At 40.8% G+C, this 21307-nt stretch overlaps 1 protein-coding gene across 5 annotated transcripts in view; it reads right to left on the bottom strand.

The window, feature by feature from the left end:
- ZNF638 (zinc finger protein 638) overlaps positions 1–18346 on the bottom strand; it is a 66713-nt gene extending 48367 nt beyond the window's left edge. For all 5 annotated transcript variants that reach the window (XM_030564055.1, XM_030564056.1, XM_030564054.1 and 2 more), the window contains exons 1-4: positions 16829–18346; positions 14650–14670; positions 1021–1082; positions 688–726 (exon numbers count right to left, since the gene is read on the bottom strand). In XM_030564055.1, the coding sequence (XP_030419915.1) occupies positions 688–726; positions 1021–1082; positions 14650–14670; positions 16829–18250 (1544 nt within the window). In that variant the 5' untranslated portion in view covers positions 18251–18346. The remainder of the gene's footprint in view (positions 1–687; positions 727–1020; positions 1083–14649; positions 14671–16828) is intronic.
- Between the last annotated feature and the right edge of the window lie 2961 nt (positions 18347–21307).

Here is a 21307-nt window from a genome sequence, read left to right as displayed (position 1 = left end):
AAAGACAAATCTATCATTTCACGATCACTTCCACACAAATTGCAACCATCTTGCTTAAAAGGCATAGGCCAACTTCAGAAAGCAGAAAATTATCCATCTCTTTCCTGATTTATAGACAAGACAAGCTAAAAATACACACCCAATTCTGAATAACAGAATATTCTGATTGTGCTGAAATATAAATAGAATTAAGAGAACAAGAAAAGAGTAGAGATAGCAGTTTTCAGATAAAGTTGCTTCAAAATTCATATACGCATAGATCTTAAGATCAGAAGAGACTATTAGATCATCTAGTTTGACTTTCCATATAACACAGGCCACAGGTAATGGTGACATACTATCTACTGAGCCCAATAACTTGTGCTTGACTAAAGGATATCTGCCAGAAAGACATCTAATATTGAGCAAGACAGTACTGCTCTCCATGCTTTTCCAGAGACTGTTCCCTCAGCCGTGTACTTTTCTCTGAAAGAGGAGCCCCAACAGTATAGTATTGCTGTTGTGTATAGAACCTATGATCAAGTATAAGAAAACCTGCACTTAACGTAATTGTACAATAAAAACATAAGGGCACCACAGCTATTGCTTACAAGCAGAAAACTAGGTAAAGGAAAAGTAAATAATTATTGTATTCATTTCTTATTGTTGAAGTAATTGAAAATTGCCTTATTTCTCAAAGGCAGTTACCTCTTTGAAGAATGGACCTCAGGATTCCAATCAGGATACCTGTTTTAAAAATAAAATAGTCAATGCAACAAGTTGAACTTGCAACCTGAACTACTCTAATATTAAATTTTGAACTATGTTCCTAACTTATTTTCACTGCAATAGGTTATGAAGCTCAAGTTCTGGGGCAGCAACAACTGTAAGTAACTAATGCTAGCTTAAACGCTATCCTAATTACCCAAAACAAATAAGGATGACCGATACATATAAGGCTAGTTAAAGAAATATGATAGTGATGTGCTATACCATATGACTACTGTATAAATGTACACACAAACAACAGAAATCCCTTACTGTTGACGTAACTGACGGCAGCTCTCAATGTGAGCAGGATTATTCTGATGCTGAATCCAATCCTGTTGGAGAAAAAGATATCCACAGAAGTTTGATTAATGTATAAATGCCAAAACGTGTCCAAAATTAATATAAAGTAAATTTTAGTTATCAAAAAATCTGATGTTTAGTTCAACCCTCTCACCTTAAATGGCTACATTTTATACTAAATAAAAAACCATTAAAATCACATTAAATTTGTTAACGCGCATATATACAAATGAAGTCTTTAGCAGGAGTTACACAGAAACAATGCATTAAATTAAAACGAATCAGCAATTTATTTGCTTCAAAAGAGTGATTTGTTTCAGTCATTACTTAACTCCATCCTTAGAGGTTTTTAAGGTCAGGCTTGACAAAGCCCTGGCTGGGATGATTTAGTTGGGGTTGCTCCTGCTTTGAGCGGGGGGTTGGACTAGATAGCCTCCTACGGTCTCTTCCAATCCTAATCTTGTATGATTACTCAAAAACACCTTTAACAGCCAGTTATGTATAAAACTTTTAGCAATCATCTAAAAAAAATTTAGAGTTTAATGTGGTGTTACTTACGTTGAGAAAATCTGACAAACCGAGAAACCCGTATAATTTCAGCAAACGCAGATGTGCAATTTTAAGATGTTAGATATCAAAAGCTGTCATTAAGACTATGCCATTACATTAATGCCTCAAACTTAAGAACAGAATTTTAAAGTGTTCATCCTTACTGATGCATTAAAATATAAGGTAAACAAAAAGTTCATTTTAAATTTCTATTTTTTTGTCAGTTAATTCACTTGGAGATGAAGCATTTCTTTTCCATGTACAAACACTGAAATATTTTTTATTTATATTTGGGAACATTTGGCTGGAAATTAATAGCTGTAACACTATAGCCTAAAGGACCAATGTAAGGCCACACACCTGCATGTGCTTAAAGTTAAGACCATACATGAGTAGGCCAAATGAGACTAATTAAGGTTCGCAAGATTGGGGAAAAGACATTATTATTGCCTAATGTACAATAGCAAACTGACCTACCTTTTGCTGAAAATTATTGGTACCAATGTAAAAGCAGCAGTGTCCTGTGGCACCTTACAGACTAGCAGACGTATTGGAGCATGAGCTTTCTTGGGTGCATGCATCTGACGAAGTGGGTATTCACCCATGAAAGCTCATGCTCCAATATGTCTGTTAGTCTGTAAGGTGCCACAGGACTCTTCGTTGCTTTTACAGATCCAGACTAACAAAGCTACCCCTCTGATACTCGGTACCAATGGTCAGTTTGCCAGTACAGACAGCTCTTTCGGACCCAAACTTGTAAAGTACTGAGTGTTCTCAAATCCTAATGAAACTTTCCCTAAAGCCAATTTCCATTCTATTTTAATAATAGTTTAAAAACAAATACTATATATTGCAACTAAACATGTAAACTTTTACAAGATAGCAAAATTCTAATGTAAATCCAGTTTTACAACAGGATGAAAACCAGTTTTAAAATCAATTAAACTGAAGTCCCATGCTACCAAAGCCATAAGTGTTCCTTGTTGCAAGAACACAGTTACTGGTAAAAGTATATTATTTTTCCAAACACATTTCAGCGTTTATACAGAAAATAGAATTTAAAAAAATATCACGTGAAATTTTAGAATACTGTCTTGTCTCCCTCCACATACCAGCAGAAGTTATCATGATGGTGCAGAGAAATATTTGTAATGGCCTTTTTCTTTTATAGCCACAAAAAGGGAAATTCAACTAACCCTGCTCTCAACTAGATCTTTCCACTTAAGTAACACAGCAAGTTTGGTACAAAACAGCACCTCACTGCTTGGCACTACCCACATATCAAAACAAAGCATGAGTTACAAACTAAACGACAAAAAATTTAGGTGTTGAAAGTTTATTTTTATTTAAGTCTGTAAAACAAAGTTAACAAAATAAAACTTCCTATAGGTTGTTGTTTTTTTTTAATCAGTCTCAGAGGGGTTGTGGATTCATTATTAGTGTTTGTAAAACAGAAGATTCAAAGAGCTCAGTATTACTCATACTTTACTATTAAAATGCCCTTGAATTACTATTAACACTTGTTTTGACAAAATATATTAAGAATTTTTATTTTTTTTTAAATGATGACTCCTCTTGAGATTGTTTTGCTTCAGGAACAAAAATATTTCAGACTCTGAGACACTACCACTGCCACCGTTGACTGCAGAACTGTACGCATATTTAAAGATTGCAACTTGCACTAAAATACAAATCAATTTTCATGAACTATTTCTCCCAAATATCAGCATCCATTTTTCCTACTCTTAGAATAAAATGTACCTAGGCTTAACACTTGTAGCTAAAAAAACCTGGAGATTAAACTGATTAATCTGTGAAAATGAAAGGGAATGCAATTAACCCACCCACCCACCATCTTCTTTCTGGCCCCAAATGAGAAAAATCACCACTCATTTTTAGGGAGGGGGTGTAAGGAGGTAACTTTGTTTCCAAGTCTCTTTTTAGCTAGCAATCCAACTAGCATTAACTAGAATGGCAGACAAAATGTTAGTTCTTTTCCCTTACAAATACGCTAATCATTTGCTCTGAATCTTAATTTCCCCAATTCCCTCTTATATTTTATATAATCATTTCCAATGTACTCCTTCCAATTTCCAATCTGATTTCCTCAATCTCCAGGACTATCCCTCTCCCACCCTGCAATATAAGGATTTTCTTTCTGAAAAAGGTATGGACGAAGATCCCTCTAAGTCTATAGCATGGTAAGTGTTCCTCTTTCAGTCAGTAAAGCCTCATCTACATTAGCATCACACCTGTGCTCTTGTGCATGCCAGTTCTGCTGCAAAAAGTTATGTAGAAGAACTAGAAACAAAGATGAACAGAATCATATTTTGTCCTGTGAACTAAGTAATGTATGCAGAAGCATACACATAGTTCTCTTTCAGGAAGAAAAATAATTTTCACATTTCAGACTGAATTTAAAATCCAAGAAGTTTCAGCCCAAATAGATTTAAAACAAAAGGTTAAACACCCAAAATAAAATAACTAGAACATTGTTGCCCAATTATAATATTCAATGAACATGTAACAAATTCATTCAACACTGACATTACAAACCAATCTCATTCTAAAAATAGTGAGGATACTGACACTTTTAAAGCTATAATGTATTTCTACTGTACAATTTACCTAGAACTGTGATGTTAAGTCATGAAGGAAGTTACATTTCCTGGATATATTCACTAAATAAATTAAAATAATCCTGGTTATTTTATTTGCTGCACAAGAGGTGGTTTTTCCCTTTCTTAAAAAAGCTTGCTTATTTTGAAAGAAAAAAACACCCTTAAAAAATTTCAAAAACCTGACAGATAATAGGAAGAACTGCCATTCCATTTTTTTCCTCCAACAGAAAAATAGTTTCCACCTCTAACAAAAGGCTGTAAAACAAAAAATTGAAGTACTGAGTGGACAAACAGGATTTGCAATAAAAACAAGTCATCTTTGATGAAACTCAATTTTCTGGCTTTAATTTGTTGCTGGCAAAAAAAATAACTCAGAACTCCAACTTGACTGCAAGACTTTAACATCGAACAGCGTTCAGCACAGCAACCCTGGTCAGAACCACAAAAAGGAACAGAGGTTTGGAGGTGAAAAACAATATGCATGCAATCAGTTTATCTGGGCCACTCAGAAGTTGAAATTTTTATTGCTTCTCTAACCTCAAGGAGCCTATCAGGTTCATCATGTGCTGTGAAACTGACCAGTCCCATACGATAAAGCAGGGCTTGGCTGAGTCAATATTTAGACCACACATGGACAGAAAGTTACCATCTCAAGTTGTGCTGGTGGCTCTCTTTGATGTCAGAAAACAACCAATACCCCAGCATGGTAAAAGGACTTTGTGATGCTGTTGGTGCCATCTTCATAAAACCAAGGCGTTGATCACTTGTAATTATTAGAGAACCGATGGCCAGTTTTTGTAACAACAGTAATTTTAACCCCAGTGGTCCTTGCCAAACTCCACTATGTATAATTACATTATTCCTCAAATTCCTTCTACAATTTGAAATGGCTATCCTATTCTTCACTTTCTGTTCTAAACAGTGATACGGTTGTTATGCACTATTAATCTGCTGCATTCCACTCCAGAAATGGCTGCATTTCAATGATGTAAGGGATATGTATTATCATTCCTGCCAAGGAAGTTGTGAGGTTTAATGTTGGTAAATATTATGAGATCTTAAATAATTGTGCCATACAGATGCAAAATACTATACTCTTTCGGTTTTGTACAGCTATTGCAATAGAGAGGTATTAAAAAACTAATTTCAGATTAAAATGTTGTATCAAAGAGACAGAATGCTGAACTTCAGAATACTGTGAACATCAGGACCACCTTCAGCTGTGATCAGACCTCATAAGTTAAGCAGGGGTACGTAACTGCAAGGACACCCGCAGGGAAAAGCCTAGAATGGTTCAGGTAATAGCATTAGCACTTTTCCCTCAATCATAACGGAACCAGTGCTCCACATAGTGGTGGAAGAGCCAGGCTGAGACATGGTTTATTTCAGATGAGACAAACAGAAGGTGTTGGCCATTAATGGTCTTTGGAAATCCAATGGCACTTTCCCCAATAGCAGTAGTTGCCCCTAAAGCCATTGCATAGAAACAAAAATTCTTTGCAACTGTCTTTGTGGCTCAGGATGTGAGGGAGATTCCCAAACCTGAGCCATTCTTTATAGGTGACAAATCTGAGGTGTTATTAGAGGTTTGGGAACAAATTGATAAACTAAACAGTAATAAGTAACCAATGTGGAAATAGAGCAAGAACTGACAGGGATCTGAAAGGGATTTCAATGCAAACAGGCCCCTCTGTGAGCAAGTGTCAGGCTAGCTGCAACCCTAATAATGCGAGACTTGTAGAAGCGAGGATTGTGTGAGGCAAGTGGGAAAGCACTGTGAGAGAAGTTGTTTGCAACATTGTGTTAGATAAAGTATGGATGAAGACAATAGTCTAAATAGAAGTGAGAAAAAGAAGATATCAAGATGACCTATGGATAAACAAAATGCAGATGTTGCTCATTATTGTATGTAATAAAAGGTATAAATGCTTGATGTTATTTTTTTTCCCTCTAGAGAGACCTGTTTAGCTCGCTCCTTCCACGTAACTGCTAGAGATAATAAAGTATCTGACTTGCTGCACCCACTGAGAGTGAGAATTCTGTTTTTCTCCAACAATTTGGGGGCTCATCTGGGATGGTAACGCCTTCGGAGACAATGGCAGCTGCTGCAGACCACTCCCCTTCGAACCCCATGGCACCTCAATAGAGGTAGAGACCTTTTGAAATCTCTATTGGCATATCGGAGGAGGACTGCCCGTGGGGCCGTTTGTCCCTGCTGAGCTTACGCCATCCGAACTTATTGACTGTGCAGCAAGATCAGATGCAGAGCAGTACTGGAGAACTGTTCTGCCACTCCCAATAAGGTTAGTTTGAAGTGGTACTGAGGACTTAGTTTGCCACCCTCAATAAAGTAGTTGTATGCGGTACTGGGGATTATAGTTTGGCCACCCCCAAATAAGGTTAATGCGTAAGGGAAATGCATAAGGTTAATGCACCGGTGCTGAGGGGTTGTTGTTACCACCTTATATAAGGAAAAGTATACTGAGTCTGGACATAAGGTACGGATGCATTGTGGTATTTAGAAATAGAGGCCTGGGTGTCTGTCGGGGAATATCAGTGTGAATGAGAGTTGCCGGAAGACGTCCAGAGTATTCTGCGAAGCTGGTGGGCTCGTGACCAGAAATACTCTAACGCAAGCCCAGTGACTCCACCTAGTGGATCAGTAGAAGATCCGACCCATGGTGGGCTGTCTCTGCCTGGCATTGTCCGGCAAAGGGCCTGCCTGGGTCTAGGATTGTGTGAACTCATCTTCCCTCCCCCTTTCCTCTCCACATGAGCCACTGACTGACCTGACCATTTCACTGGAGCCAATGAGAGTAAGCGGCGCCGTCTCTCTGAGACTAGCTGATGCTCTTTGCTGAAGGGAGGTGTAGGAGGGTCGTGGCCATCCTCGTTAACCTTTCCTGTGTGAGTGACCTGTGGTGGGATACTCTTAGTTTATAAGCTGCTAACGGATAGGGTGCTCTCCCTGTGTGTGTGAGATTCAAAAATGGGTGGGGGACAGTCTAACATTCCTCCTCACCCTCTAAGGGTACCCCAGCATATTACATGTGTACACGTTATGGTCCTAAAACCTGCAGATATTTAGAGAATTGGAATCTTTACACGCGCGAAAATCCATCTAAACAATGCCCACTAGAAAGTACCTTTTATTTAGATAAGATCATACGTCTAAGAGGAGCGTTTAATCACCAAAAAGCCTCTGACACACAGTAGGAGCAATCTGTCTATTGAGGAAAGGAACAGGTTAATTTGAAATTCAGCTTGGTCCAAAGATAAAGACAGCTGCTCTGCATTCAAGGTCAAGAATCAACACAGACCATGCCAAGTACAAAGAAAAACCGCTTTCAGCCCTAGCTGGCTGTGAAAAAATATAGACAAAGGCAAACCAAAGGCAATACAAGTTACAGGACTGAGATTACATTTGCAAAGCTTAGCTGTCCAGTGAGAGCCAACAGTCTGCCTTTGCAACCCTGGAGCCGGCGTGGTTTTGGGGACATTGAAGCCACAGGCAGCCGGCCTGGACTGGAATCTCTGAAAGAGACGCTGTAGGAGACCCCAGCGTGTAAAAGAACAGCCCTCCCAAGAGTGGAAGCAAGTTGGAAATTCTGGACAAGCCGTATACAGGATAATCTCCCGTCCACCTCCCCCCACTTCTCTGGACGTTATGCACAGACGTGGCCAGTCTGGATGTACATGTGTATGAAAGTGGCCTGGGGCGTTAACGTTTTTCTTCCCCTGAGTGATGTGGGAGTGTTCCCAATACTCTCTGTTGTTGTTTTATTATTTTATGAAGCTTTAAAATTCTGTCATATGGCGTGTTTTCTTTATCTTCCCTCAAACGATCCTGCAGTGTCAGCCTGATCACCTGACACGAGGGACAGATTGGTAACAAAAAATCTGTCACAGTTTGATGAGAAATTGAGTAGGGGGGGAGCCCTGCAGAATGCACACCATCTATTTGTTTTGCCCTTGTTATTTTATGTTTGCTTTGCTTGGTACTGTTGGCGTTATACCTTGAGGATTGCATGTTTAAAGGTGTGCCCACTCTCAGACGCAGTAAATCTGAGAACTAGAGAGCGATTTAGCATTCCTCTCTCCACCCCGGTTGACCGGGGAGGGTTTCAGGTCATAGCGATCATGAATCAGACAGCAACTCAAACCTACGCCCAGGGCAAGTGGCAAGCCTTGAGACAGGACTTCCAGGCAGAAAAGGAAACACTGGCTAAGCAAGTACCAGTCCCTCAGGGACTTGTCAAAATTTAACCATTTGTGCTCAGTATACACCGTAAGAGCAATGTGTTTGCCACAAATAGGGAACTGAATAGTTAAACGCCAATGGGCCATACGTTTTTGCCCAGGTGGCAAACCTCATGAGGGAAGACTTGGGTAGTCTTGTGAGTAAGAACGTTGAAGGGAAGAGACCAGGGGGGTGCAGGCTAATTGAGAAGTCCACCCTCCTTGGTAAATTGGTAGTGGAACAAGCTAGTGCCCATGGAAGGGATGGTTCAGCGAGAAAAGCAGGATCAGGCCCAAGGGGGCAGGCAACAGATACAGAGATTGGAAAACAGGTTGGAAATTTGGAGGGCATAGAGAAAGAAAAGGAGTAAGTACGTACAGGAATGGGAAACTTAAATCCCTGGAACAATAATTGGAATGGTAAAATCTGAGTTGATTGGGTGTCGGTTTGGGAGATAAGTAAGTGATTTAAGGAAAGAGTGAGAAGTTAACTCTGCAATTGCTAGAGGGAATCAAGCAGCTGAACTTTGTAAAATGCTAAGAGGAAAATTCTTGGTATCTTTGAAATGTTTGTAAGTAAATCCAAGCAAAGAAATTATTTGATTGCAATCATTTGACTATGAACAATTTAGTCGAATTAACTAAAGGAATGTAAATATACGTTACTTAATTAAAATCGTATTAGGCTCTAAGGGGCTACAGTAAGTGGTGTTTTCTTTCTGTGTTTTGAAAGCAGGAGTTAAAAGTAAAAGGCAATCAAAATACTGGTAAAAACAATTGTGTCCCTTTTAAGAAAGAGTCTTTAAGCTGTATATAGCTTTGGTCCAGAAGCAAGCCAGAAAGCATCTGTATTAATGCAAATCATCTAACTGATAAGGTAGGAGTCACTGAAACCTGGGCTGCCTATGAAACAAATACAAAAAACATATGGAGTAATTCCTCTGTTTTGCCTGAAATCAAAAAGGGTATTTGTATACAAAGGAAATTTTTTAAGCAATGACTGACTACTCAAAAGGGGTAGATCTATGTTTTTTTCGTCTTTCAGAAAATCAGAAAAAACTGATGCTAGCTGAAAAGCAATCAACATACCATGCATTTACTGGCACAATAAGAATTATGTTTTGTGTTTTATGTCCTGTCTTGTGGCCAGAATTATTGTGTTTAATATTTTCACAGGACAGTCTAGTTCAAAATCATATAGAAGAGTTAAATCAAAATGCAGAGATATTTGTTTTATTCAACTTGGAATACAAAGTGTTTGGATAATATCAGGAAAATGTGATATACTAAAGCAGGCCTGCACAACATATGGCCTGCGGGCCGCAGGCACACGCGCTCTGTGGGCAGCCCAGAACCCTTTGAATCCCCACCACTGCAGGCAGCCCAGAACCCTTTGAATCCCGGCCGCGGCTGGGATTTAAAGGGCTCAGGGCTCCCTGCAGTTGTGGGCAGCCCAGAGTCCTTTGAATCCAGGCCGCGGCTGAGATTTAAAGGGCTCGGGCTCCCCTCAGCGGCAGGAGAACTGGGCCCTTTAAATACCTACCCCAGCCCCACAAAGCTCCGGGTTCCCCCAGCTGCTGTAGCCCCAGGCCCTTTAATTTGCCCCTGAGGGCTCCCAGCCACCTCTTCAGCTGGGAGCCCTTGGTTGATTTAAAATCAAGTAACACCTCCTCACCCCTAACCTTCCTTTTTGGCCCACAGCTGTTTTGGTGGGGCGGCACTGGGGAAGGAGGGTTTGTTTCGGCAGGGCTGGGCGGCACTGGGGTGGGGTGTTTCTGCAAGGCTGGGAGGTGCTGGGGGGCGGTGTTTCCGCAGGGCCGGGGGATTTCGGCCCTCAGCTGTTTTCTTTGGAGTAATGTGGCCCTCGCCGCTTTATGAGTTGTGCAGGCCTGTACTAAAGTCTAATACATTTGCTTAAGAAAAAAAAAGAAACTTCATTGGCCAGATCTTTTAACTGAAAAAAACTGTTGGTGTGCAAATTTTTAACAACAGTCTTTGGAAGCAAGGACATGAATGGTTAACCCACTCCCCATAATTGTACATGGGATCCTTCTGGCTACCTCAGATGTCTAGACAGAGGCCTGAGGATGGAGGAAAACTATTGGACACCAGAGGTTACACTGAGTGGACTCCTCAAAAGTGGGTGTGCTTGTCCTGGCTTGTTGCTCCAAAGCTCTGTAGTAAAGTTATTTTACTGGAAGGATATATGTGGCATACGTTGAATAAGACGACTAATGTACTGTATAATGGCAATGTGTCTGTGTTCATTGTTGGGAAAAGGTGTATGAGTGAAGAGTGGAAGTTTCCTTTGTAGGTTAAAAGAAGCCAAGAAGGGGAGAAGGAAAAAGAACAGAACAAGTTAACAAAAAAGACACTGGCCCCATTCAAGGACACTGCTCACAGCTAAGACTTGGCTGACAACCAAGAAAAGGGGGAGGCTTGAATGTGCCCAAGCAGCTGTAAAATCTGCAAAACACTGCCAGGCATTAATGAAATGTGTTAGGTTTCTTTTCTCACACGTAGAAGAAGCACTACCCAAAGATCCTAGCAGCCCTGCCACTCCTTGGAACCAGAAGATTGGATCTATGCAAAGGTCCACCAACAAAAGACTGCTTTGGCTATGTGCTGGAAAGGCCCTTACCAAGTCCAGCTGACTACCAACACCATTGTGAAGTGCCAAGGACTGACTGCCTGGACCCATGCTTCTCACTGCAAAAAGGCCCCTCCACCTCGAGATAATTCCACTTCTACTATTGATCAGACTGTCTCTCCTTCTCATATTTCTTTTCCTCCTTCTGAACAATAGGAGAAAACGGCAAGGTGATGTGTTGGTAACTTCTCCCTTGTCCATTTACAGAGCTAACCTGCATTCAGTATTTGCTACAGAAACCAAAGCACTACAGGGTGATGTGCTGGTAACCTCTCCCCTGTATGATGCTGAGCCACAATTGGTTCAGGAAAGAAGGAATACTCGCTCCGCTGAAATTGCCAAAGTCCAACAATTCCAGACTACAAAGGGCATTAAGAACTGACCCTGGTGAAGAAACAAAGAATTATACATTGGCAGGAAGAAACTTGTGGGACCCATGCTTGGGAATGTGGTATTGATTGGATTTTGGGGTTTATAGTACCTTCAGCATATATTACCCTCCCTAACTGGATTTTAAATGACAAATACCAAAGGCACCTTGTTGCCACTGCCCCCGCCTTTTCCTCCATTATACTATTACTCCTGTAACTCATCCAAATACAGACAATGCCATACATCTGATAAAACCCAATGGCCAAGGCCTTCACAGCTAAGTGATTTATTGACATTTTGTTCAGAAAACCTATTTTTTAAGGTTCACAATAGTTCAGATGAGAGAATAATTGAATGAAAAACAAATGGATCAGTGGAAATGTATGATATGACTACAGATGGACCCCAAGAATCCGAAATTGAGATTAGTAGGTTCTATAACGAGGTAGAAATGTTAGCTGTTCCTGGAGTTTGTAAAATGTTAGATGAAAGAGGTCCTTATTATCTTATCACTCAGTTAGTGAATAACCAAAAATATACCCAAAGAGTATGTTCTGTCACTGGAAATTTTATCTGTACTGAAATAATTCCAGTAATTACCATATTGCAATGTATCCCTTCCTATGCTATTTATGTTAATGCCTTTTGGAAATATATGTTAGTGTTTAGTCAATAGATATGGCATGGTACTTCACCAAAGACAGATGTGTTAGGATATCGATGGACTGTGATTAATACCACACAAGGGATTATAAAAATTCACATTGCCCTTATCCAGCTTTCAGGTCACTTCTACCCATCCTAATTTGTTCCAAAGGGGCTGCCATTAGATTAGCACAGCAAAGGGCCTAGGGTTCCTCTAGAAAGAAGAGGGACTTAGCTGGAACCCTACGGGATGGGGCCAATCGTGCAGCAGCAATTTGGAATATTTATAGAAACCAAGAACATGAAGAGAAATTAGGACAATCAGAGAAAGCCGCTGGCCTTGTGACTGACACTCAGCTAACCCAAGTACAGGCTGGAGTTGGTGAGTTACATGTTATTTCCGCCCTTAGTTCTATGACCCAGAAGTTTTAACAGAGATGGTACTGAATATCACTGAGGCTGAGAAGGCATTGCAGTGGGATCTGACTTGCTCAGAACCCAAAATTTTCGGAATGACCAGCTAATGGACATTCAGAGTGATCTCGAGCATGAGGCATGGCCCACTGCCCTTAAAGACACTTCAGGAGTACCATCTGATTTGTGGCCATGGAGACATACTTGGAGATTTTCTGGGTGAAAGTGCAGATGTTCACAGTGCTCCTTCCAAGCATATGGGCCGGTAGGAGCGGTGTGGGCTCCCACATACCAAATCCTGCCAGGTCCATGGAGAGGATGCATGTGGGATTGGATTATTCACCGTGACATCTGGGAGATTAGACCACCTAGTATGACTAATCTATTTTTTGCAAAGTAATGCACATTGGAAAACATAATCCCAACTCCACATCTAAAATGATGGGGTCTAAATTGGCTGTTACCACTCAAGAAAGATCTTGGAGTCACTTGTGGATAGTTCTCTGAAAACATCCACTCAATGTGCAGCAGCAGTCAAAAAAAGCGAACAGAATGTTGGGCATCATCAAGAAAGGACAGATAATATCATATTGCCTCTATATAAATCCATGGTACACCCACATCTTGAATACTGCATGCAGATGTGGTCAACCCATCTCAAAAAAATATATATTGGAATTGGAAAAGGTTCAGAAAAGGACAACAAAAATGATTAGGAGTATGGAACGGCTGCCCTATGAGGAGAGATTAATATGACTGGGACTTTTCAGCTTTGAAAAGGGAGGATTCGGGGGAATATGATTGAAGTCTATAAAATCATGACTGGTGTGGAGAAAGTAAATAAGGAAGAGTTGTTTACTCCTTCTCATAGCACAGGAACTAGGGGTCACCAAGTGAAATTAATAGGCAGGTTTAAAACAAACAAAAGGAAGTATTTTTTCACACAATGCACAGTCAACCTGTGAAGGCCAAGACTATAACTGGGTTCAAAAAAGAACTAGATAAATTCATGGAGGACAGGTCCATCAATGGCTATTAGCTAGGATGGGCAGGGATGGTGTCCCTAACCTCTGTTTGCCAGAAGCTGGGAATGGCCATCAGGGGATGGATCACTTGATGATTCCCTGTTCTGTTCATTCCCACTGGGGCACCTGGCATTGGCCACTGTCAGAAGACAGGATACTGGGCCAGATGGAAATTTGGTCTGACCCAGTATGGCCATTCCTATATTCTTAGATCCTGGCCAAATTGTGCTTCCTTAACATAATCTGTTAACTCAGCATACATGTTATTCTTCAATTCCTGTTCAAGATCATGTGTAAGGTTACTACTGCTGGTGATACAGTGGTTGCTGCACCAAACTCCAAAGGTAACTAAGTTTCACTGGGGGAAAAAAAACAGACTCCTATGTATAAGTTTATAATTCTGTATAATACTGACAGCTGCTTTACGTAGAATCCTTTGCTAACAATCACCACTAATAATTTGAACTTGAAATTCAGCTGTCTTCCTAGCAATAATGAAACTAGTCTGCATCCTCTTTGACATACACCTCTACTCCAATATAACATGACCCGATATAACATGAATTCAGCTAGAACACAGTAAAGCAGAGCTCCAGGGGGGGCGGGGATGCGCGCTCTGGCTGATCAAAGCAAGTTTGATATAACGTGGTTTTTGACTCCCGAGGAGAGCGTTATATCGGGGTACAGGCGTATATTTCCCAACTTCAGAAGAAACTGAGTTGATGGGGATTTTCGCCACTTTGCCATTTCTCTCATCTTCTTCATAATTCATTATGTATCTTTATTTGTTATCATCACTGCTTGCTTGCCTTTCTCCTTTTAGACTGTCTCAAGCTTTTCCTATTTGCTATTTTATAAAGTCACAGTTTGCACCTTGAAGAGTCTGAATTGATTGCTCTGCAAAGTTGTAGCATACCCAAGCTTACAAAAGATTAAAAAAAATTGACCTAAAAGCCAAAACATCTGAAGATACAGTTCTACTTTCAGGTACAAAAAAGCTTTCAATCATATACTTGTCTTTTCAGCATAACATTTATCATGAGTTCAAAGAGGACAATAAGATGGATGCATAGAAAATCTTTACCTTGAAATCTTTCAATTGTAACTGAAATACAAAAAAACAGATGTTTTACTTGAAAAAACAGACTAGAAAGCTGAAACCAAAAGTAATATTTGGATTCACGAACTCTTTGGAATACATATGTCTAGATTGAAAGAAAGATCTTCGTTCTTTGCTTTTAAAACGTGATTCCTCCCCACCCTTTGTATCTTTGTTTTTCAAAAAAAGGCTATTCAAGAATAATCTGGCTGTTCTGCAACATTTTCTTCGAAGTCACGTTAATGAATTTTGAGAAATTCTGAACTGTCCACTCAGCAGCAATACATGTACATTAAATAAGGTTACAGAATATTCAGGTTAAAAGAACTGTATCCCAAGTCAATACCTGCAGTATAAATATTTACTTGAATTTAAAAGGGACAAGCGACCTAGATACCGAGTAGTTCATATCCAAGAGAATCAGCTACGTTACTTTAGAAAAGAAAATCACTAATTACGAACCCTGATGTGTTACCACATTCACATTAAATAACATTTTATATTAATCAAAACCCCAACTTTTTTTTTTAAGTTAACAATTTAACAGAATAAAAACCTATACATACTAAAACTAGAAACACTGAAGCCCATTAAAAACACGTATTTAAAATACACTTGCACTCCCACAAGTACAGAAGCTTCTCTTGATTGTCCTCAACCCCATTTACTCCTCTTTAAAACAAGGCAGCAGTAGTGCACCCAGAAATTCTGTGGAAGCTTTTCCCAGCTTTTTCAATTTTTTAATAACACAGTTTAGGCACATTTAAATATATGAAAACCATGCTGAATTATTTTGCAAGTAGTTTCAAATAAAAATGACTTTCACCCAGTTTTGTTTTTTAAATTACTTCCAACATCCTTTCATTTACTCCCCAAGGTGGTCTTCTCCTAGAATGATCTTCTTTCCCCATACTCCCAAACTCCTTGAGGATTATTTTAAATATTGAAATGGTCTTTAGGTTTCAGAATTGAGACTCCAGTTAGATAAATGATAGCAGTTAACACCTCTCACTATTCTTCAGTCTCTAGTAAGACCATGTTGCACCAATTTTCACATCCAGAGTGATATCTTTGCAAACACTCAGACTGCTTTTTTTTATTTTTTTTTAAATGACCGGAGGGAGGAGGGGGAAGAGATGAAAGAGACAATATGAAAATCTACACTAAAACTCTGCTATTGTATGGAAATTGCTGCGTGTGTTTCTAGTGGCCTAGTTATGAGGTGTTAATGAAAAGAATGATTTCTCTGCCAATTAAAAAAAAAACAGTGCAAAAAGACAAAAGAGCCATAATATTGATGTAAAGACCATTTGTCTGTCTATACAGGTCTGTCGCATCTTAGGCGGGGGTTCCGTTCCACGGTTATCGCGTAAAGCGAAAACCGTGTATAGTCAAAACCCCAAGCCCTTTAAATCCCGCCCGCAGCTCCGGCGGCAGGGCCGGGGGGAGGGAGGGTGGAGGGCCTTTAAAGGGCCGGTGGAGCCCTTTAAATGCCCTCCCAGTCCCGCCGCCAGAGCTGCGGGCGGGATTTAAAGGGCTCTCCCCACCCCACCCCCCGGCCCAGCTGCCAAAGCTGCAGGCAGGATTTAAAGGGCTCCACCAGGCTTCCCGATGTGGTGGGGAGCCCGGAGGAGCCCTTTAAATCCCACCCGCAGCTTTGGCAGCTGGGCTGGGGCTGGCACTTAAAGGGCACGAAGCTCCACGGTGGCTGGAGCCTTGGGCCCTTTAGTTCGCCCCAGAGGCTAAAAGCCACCTCTGCAGCTGGGAGCCCTCTGGGTGATTTAAAGGCCCTGGGACTCCCAGCCACAGCTGATGCCCCAGGACCTTTAAATCTTGAGGTCACACCTCTTCTACTTGAGGCCACGACCCCTCCCGACTCCAAGCCTTTCAGCGTAAAGCTGAAATCGCGCATGTTAAATGCACAGAAGTTGCGAGAGCCCTGTATTGTCATAAGAGCAACAGGCTAGCCAGTGAAGTTATATAGGTGTCTGCCAGTATTAATATTTCTAATCTTTTAAAACCCACAGATCAGGAATCATACTGGAGCATAATATGCACAAGCCTCCACAAGTCATCTAATGCATAATAAAAAACTACTGAATAAGGTAACATGTAACCATATGTTGGATAAAAGTTTATACGGTAATCTTTGAAAAACACTCACCTTCATATGAGTGCATTCCATGTTACACAGAGAACACATATGTGGAAATATCCTTGGAGATGTAGCATAGTAGTCATTCATCATAGATGGAGTTGGCAGTCTCTTTACCTTCTGGGCAGCAGCCTGTGAAAACACTGGAAGCCAAGAGGCTTTCACAATTCCAAAAGGAGACTTAATAGGAGCTTCAACTTGTGTCTGGAAGTTCTTCTGACCTGAGCCAATCTGTGCATTAGACTGATTAGTCCCAGATTCATGCTGAATCCTTTCATGATGTCTTACAGCGGCAAGAAGTTCAGCTGAAAAGGGTGGATGGCTGATAGGTGGCATCACAGGCTGGGCCATAGGTGGCTGGGTCAAAGACTGCTGGACAATGGGTGTCATCACAGATTGGGGCACAGGCGGCATAACAGGAGGCATCATAGGTGGCATCGCAGGCTGGCTCATAGGTGGCATCATAGGTGGCATCCCAGGCTGGCTCATAGGTGGCATCATAGGTGGCATCCCAGGCTGGCTCATCGGTTTCACCATTGGGAGTCCTGTAGGTGTCATACATAACCCTGGCACCTTGCCTGTAGCATCAACTGGAAAAAATGACTGAGTATTGGATGAATCACTATGGAAACCCATCTGTTTCATTAATTCCTCAACTGGAAACACTGGGTTACATGTTACATTGGATGATGGAACTGAAATAGTTTGCTGCGGTTGAAATTCTTTCCTGTTCTCTTCAGCTGGTTCTTCAGGATTGTACACACGCACCTCAAGAGGATCTTCAGTGTATCCATACCTGCTTGTGTGCCCATAATCAATCACTTTGCTCTTAACAGTTGAACCACCCGTTCCACCAACTGTTTCTTTTTCTCTGCTCTGAGAATGTAAATTGGGTAACTGATGACTCATTTTACGCATTCGTATATCCCTCAAAATTAGCGGCATGTTTTCAGGTGTTAACTGATCATCTGGGTAGCGACTGAGTTCCTCCAGATCTTCATTAGATAATCCAAAACTTGCTAAAATACTTGATGCACTCTCTGTTGTATAACGGCTCTGGACATTTGTATTCTGCTCTGTGATCCGGGCTGGCACAGGGTGCTTTCGGCTGGTGTTTCCAGTTGAACATGGATTGTTATCCCAACGTGAAGTACGAACCTTTTCCTTTTGCTCTTCCTGTAAGTCTGCCATCTCCTTTGCTTGCCTTGGATCGGTTCGGTGTTGAGTTACCTGAACATTAGTTCTTCGTGATCCTGTCCGCTGTAAATTTTCATGTCCTCCAAATCTTTGTGAAATTCCTTGAGGTGTTCCAGGTGCAGGCTTTCTTTGAAGACCTGCTATGCCACCTCCCCTAAAAGCTCCTGGAGGTTTTGAGCCAGATGGGTTAGGTGCTCTTGGCCTCTGATGCAAGTTTCCTCTGGGATTAAACATGGCGATTTTCAGGAATGCCTGATTTAACAAAGCATAAGGTGGTGTAGAATTGTTTGAGGCAGCTGATGTCAACTGTTGAAGAGCCAACTGCGTCTTAATTTGAGCAAGCTGTAAAGGAGGAGGGCCCAACAGAAGTGGACTTACAATGCCAAGGTTCAGGGAACTCACAAATGGTGCGAAACTTTCCAAGAACAACACAAAGCTGAAAGTTAAAACACAAATATTGTATTATTTTCTTTTCAACTACTCTGTGCAGTGGATTCCACAATGCAAGCAGAACATTTTTTATAAGTCTTGATGCAGTATTTTAATGTCATAGTTTAAAATATATACATACACACACACACACATTAGAAGGCACAGTTTTGAGAACAACAAAGTCAAATCTCTTGCTGTAAGAATTCTCATCTATTTCACCGTGCAAATTGTAGTTAAGAGTATTTTGCCAAACACTAATGATTATTATGTTTTATATGAGACAGACAGACATCCAGCAGTTGTCTTCTCCTCAGCAGCATCTTCTGAACAATGAGTTTTAGATCTTCAAATAAACCTTTTCAAAGCCACTGTAAATTACTTCACAAAACAATATGAGCAAATTTTAAAATCCTTTATAAAAACACAGGAAAATGTATGTTACATCCAAATATATTCTGCTAAGAAAGTAATTAATCACAAAACTACTGGAAAGAAATATAATTGCAAATGAGAACCTTATTCATGTAGAGTACATATTTTTTTAAACAATGATCAATTCACCCATGAAGAATAATGCTCTTATCTGGGAGTAGTTACACAGGTTTTCATTGTGAATACCAGTGTAACTGTTCCCATGATTAAGGTACTATACCAAAACCCCATTTAAGGGATGCGACAAGTGAATATTTGTATTCTGTGTTCAGAAAATTTCAGTAAGAACCTGCACTGATTGTGTACCTGTACAAATAAAGACCATCTCACTCATCTCAAAGCTGAAGCTACTTAAGGCAAGAGCAAAAAAATAGCATGACAATGGACTCTTCTTTCTGAACAGCAATCTTTTTCAATTCTAGATGAAGGCACAGACAAATCAATCCTTCAAGATGACAGAGGCACCTAAGAATAAGGACAGAGTACAGTCAAAAGTTGCCCAAACTAACCAAAAAAAGAACACCTGCAACTAGGCTCACATTCTTGGGAATAAGGAGTTACAAAATTTAAGAGGTCTTCTGAAGCTTGGAGTCTGAATTGCACAGTTCTGCCTGTACTTACAAGTACATCAACTACTATATTGTAAAGAAGCTAGATCAGACTACAACTTCCTGAAACTGGTTGTTTTGTTAAGTTTCATTTTTCTAAAGTAGTTTAGGCTTCAGCATGAGGTTTTATAGAAGAAATCTCATTGAGAAGCCTTCTAAAACATAGCCTGTAACTTCCTTTCCAGTCATAACATAAGAACGGCCGTACCGGGTCAGACCAAAGGTCCATCTAGCCCAATATCTGTCTACCAACAGTGGCCAACGCCAGGTGTCCCAGAGGAAGTGAACCTAACAGATAATGATCAAGTGATCTCTCTCCTGCCATCCATCTCCATCCTCTGACAAACAGAGGCTAGGGACACCATTCCTTACCCATCCTGGCTAACAGCCATTAAAGGACTTAACCACCATGAATTTATCCAGTTCCCTTTTAAATGCTGTTATAGTCCTGGCCTTCATAACCTCCTCAGATAAGGAGTTCCACAAGTTGACTGTGCGCTGCGTGAAGAACTTCCTTTTATTTGTTTTAAACCTGCTGCCTACTAAATTCTCATTCTCAACTTTCCAAATCAAAACTTCTTTAACAGAGTTGAAGTACTGTACTTGTCTCACCACAGCTAAACCCATAGCTGGTTTGACGTTTAAAAGCATCATATTTGAGTTAAGCAAAACAAAAATGTTTCCTAAAAGGGAAGTGACTCTCCTTCATGCTTGCAATTTAAAAATGGCTCCTCTGATTTACTTCCCTGGGAAATTTCAGCTCAAGAGGCAAATGTCTGACAAAGCTATGAATGGAAATATCAGAGAGGAAAAGAATAGAGTTGTGCTTTCCAAAGGTTTTTTTCCAAGTGCTTTCAGTAGTTTTTATCTCAGACAGGCAAAGGAAACGAAGAGCTTATCTTCAGGATATAAAAGAAGGAGCTAGCAAAACAGGAGCAGCTACATGGAGAGTTTTGTGAGGGAGTTCTCCAGGTGAAGGAGGAGCGATTAGGTTACCCTTGGGGTAAGTTTGTTGTCTGTAGTGTCTGTGTTCGTGGTGTACATGCTGCCTGACTGAAATATACCCTGTGGTCTGTTTGTTTGGGGGATCGTGTTTGTGATGAGCCTAGCGACCTGCTAGGCAAGGCTGAGAACTTAAGTAGGCTTTGATCCCTAAGCCCTTTAGCACCCATCACCAGGGAGCGGGGCTACTCAGGAAGACCAGAGCTTTAAAAAGCCCCCTGCTAAGCAACCAGAGGAGCTAGGGAACAGGAGTGGCTAACAGGATAGTTTTGGGAGGGAGTTCTCCAGAGGGAGTGTGGGGGGGGGGGCTAGATACACTTAACATTCCTTAAACTTAAAGCCAAAAATAAAACAAAAGAACAACAATGAACCAGCTTCATGAGTAAAAAGAGAATGTAGGCAGAAGTCAAGCAACAGTGTGAGGGCTATCCAGTTTATTGCACCCAATGCAGAATGTCCGATTACCTGCCCTATGGGAAGGTGGTGCATTTGGTGCAAGGAGCTCCTGGCCCTCAGAGATCATGTACAGGCTTTGGAGACCAGAGTGGCTGAAATGGAGGAGCTAAGTGAGATAGAAAGGTACATAGATGAGACTTTCTGGGACACAGTAGAACGGTCCCACTCCCAGTCTGACAGCCTCTGTGCTGCTGAGGAGGATGCAAGTCTCAGGGAAGGTGAACATCGAACTGGAACAGAGGGAAATGATCCCATAGTTAGGACCCTCCATCCAGATGTTGCTGTGGTATAGAATCACAGAACTGGAAGGGGCCTTGAGAGGTCATCTAGTCCAGTTCCCTGCACACAGGCCAGGACTAAG

This window comes from Gopherus evgoodei, chromosome 5 (assembly GCF_007399415.2).
Source record: "Gopherus evgoodei ecotype Sinaloan lineage chromosome 5, rGopEvg1_v1.p, whole genome shotgun sequence".
Lineage (NCBI taxonomy): Eukaryota > Metazoa > Chordata > Testudines > Testudinidae > Gopherus > Gopherus evgoodei.
This window is presented reverse-complemented; position numbering and strand designations above follow the sequence as displayed.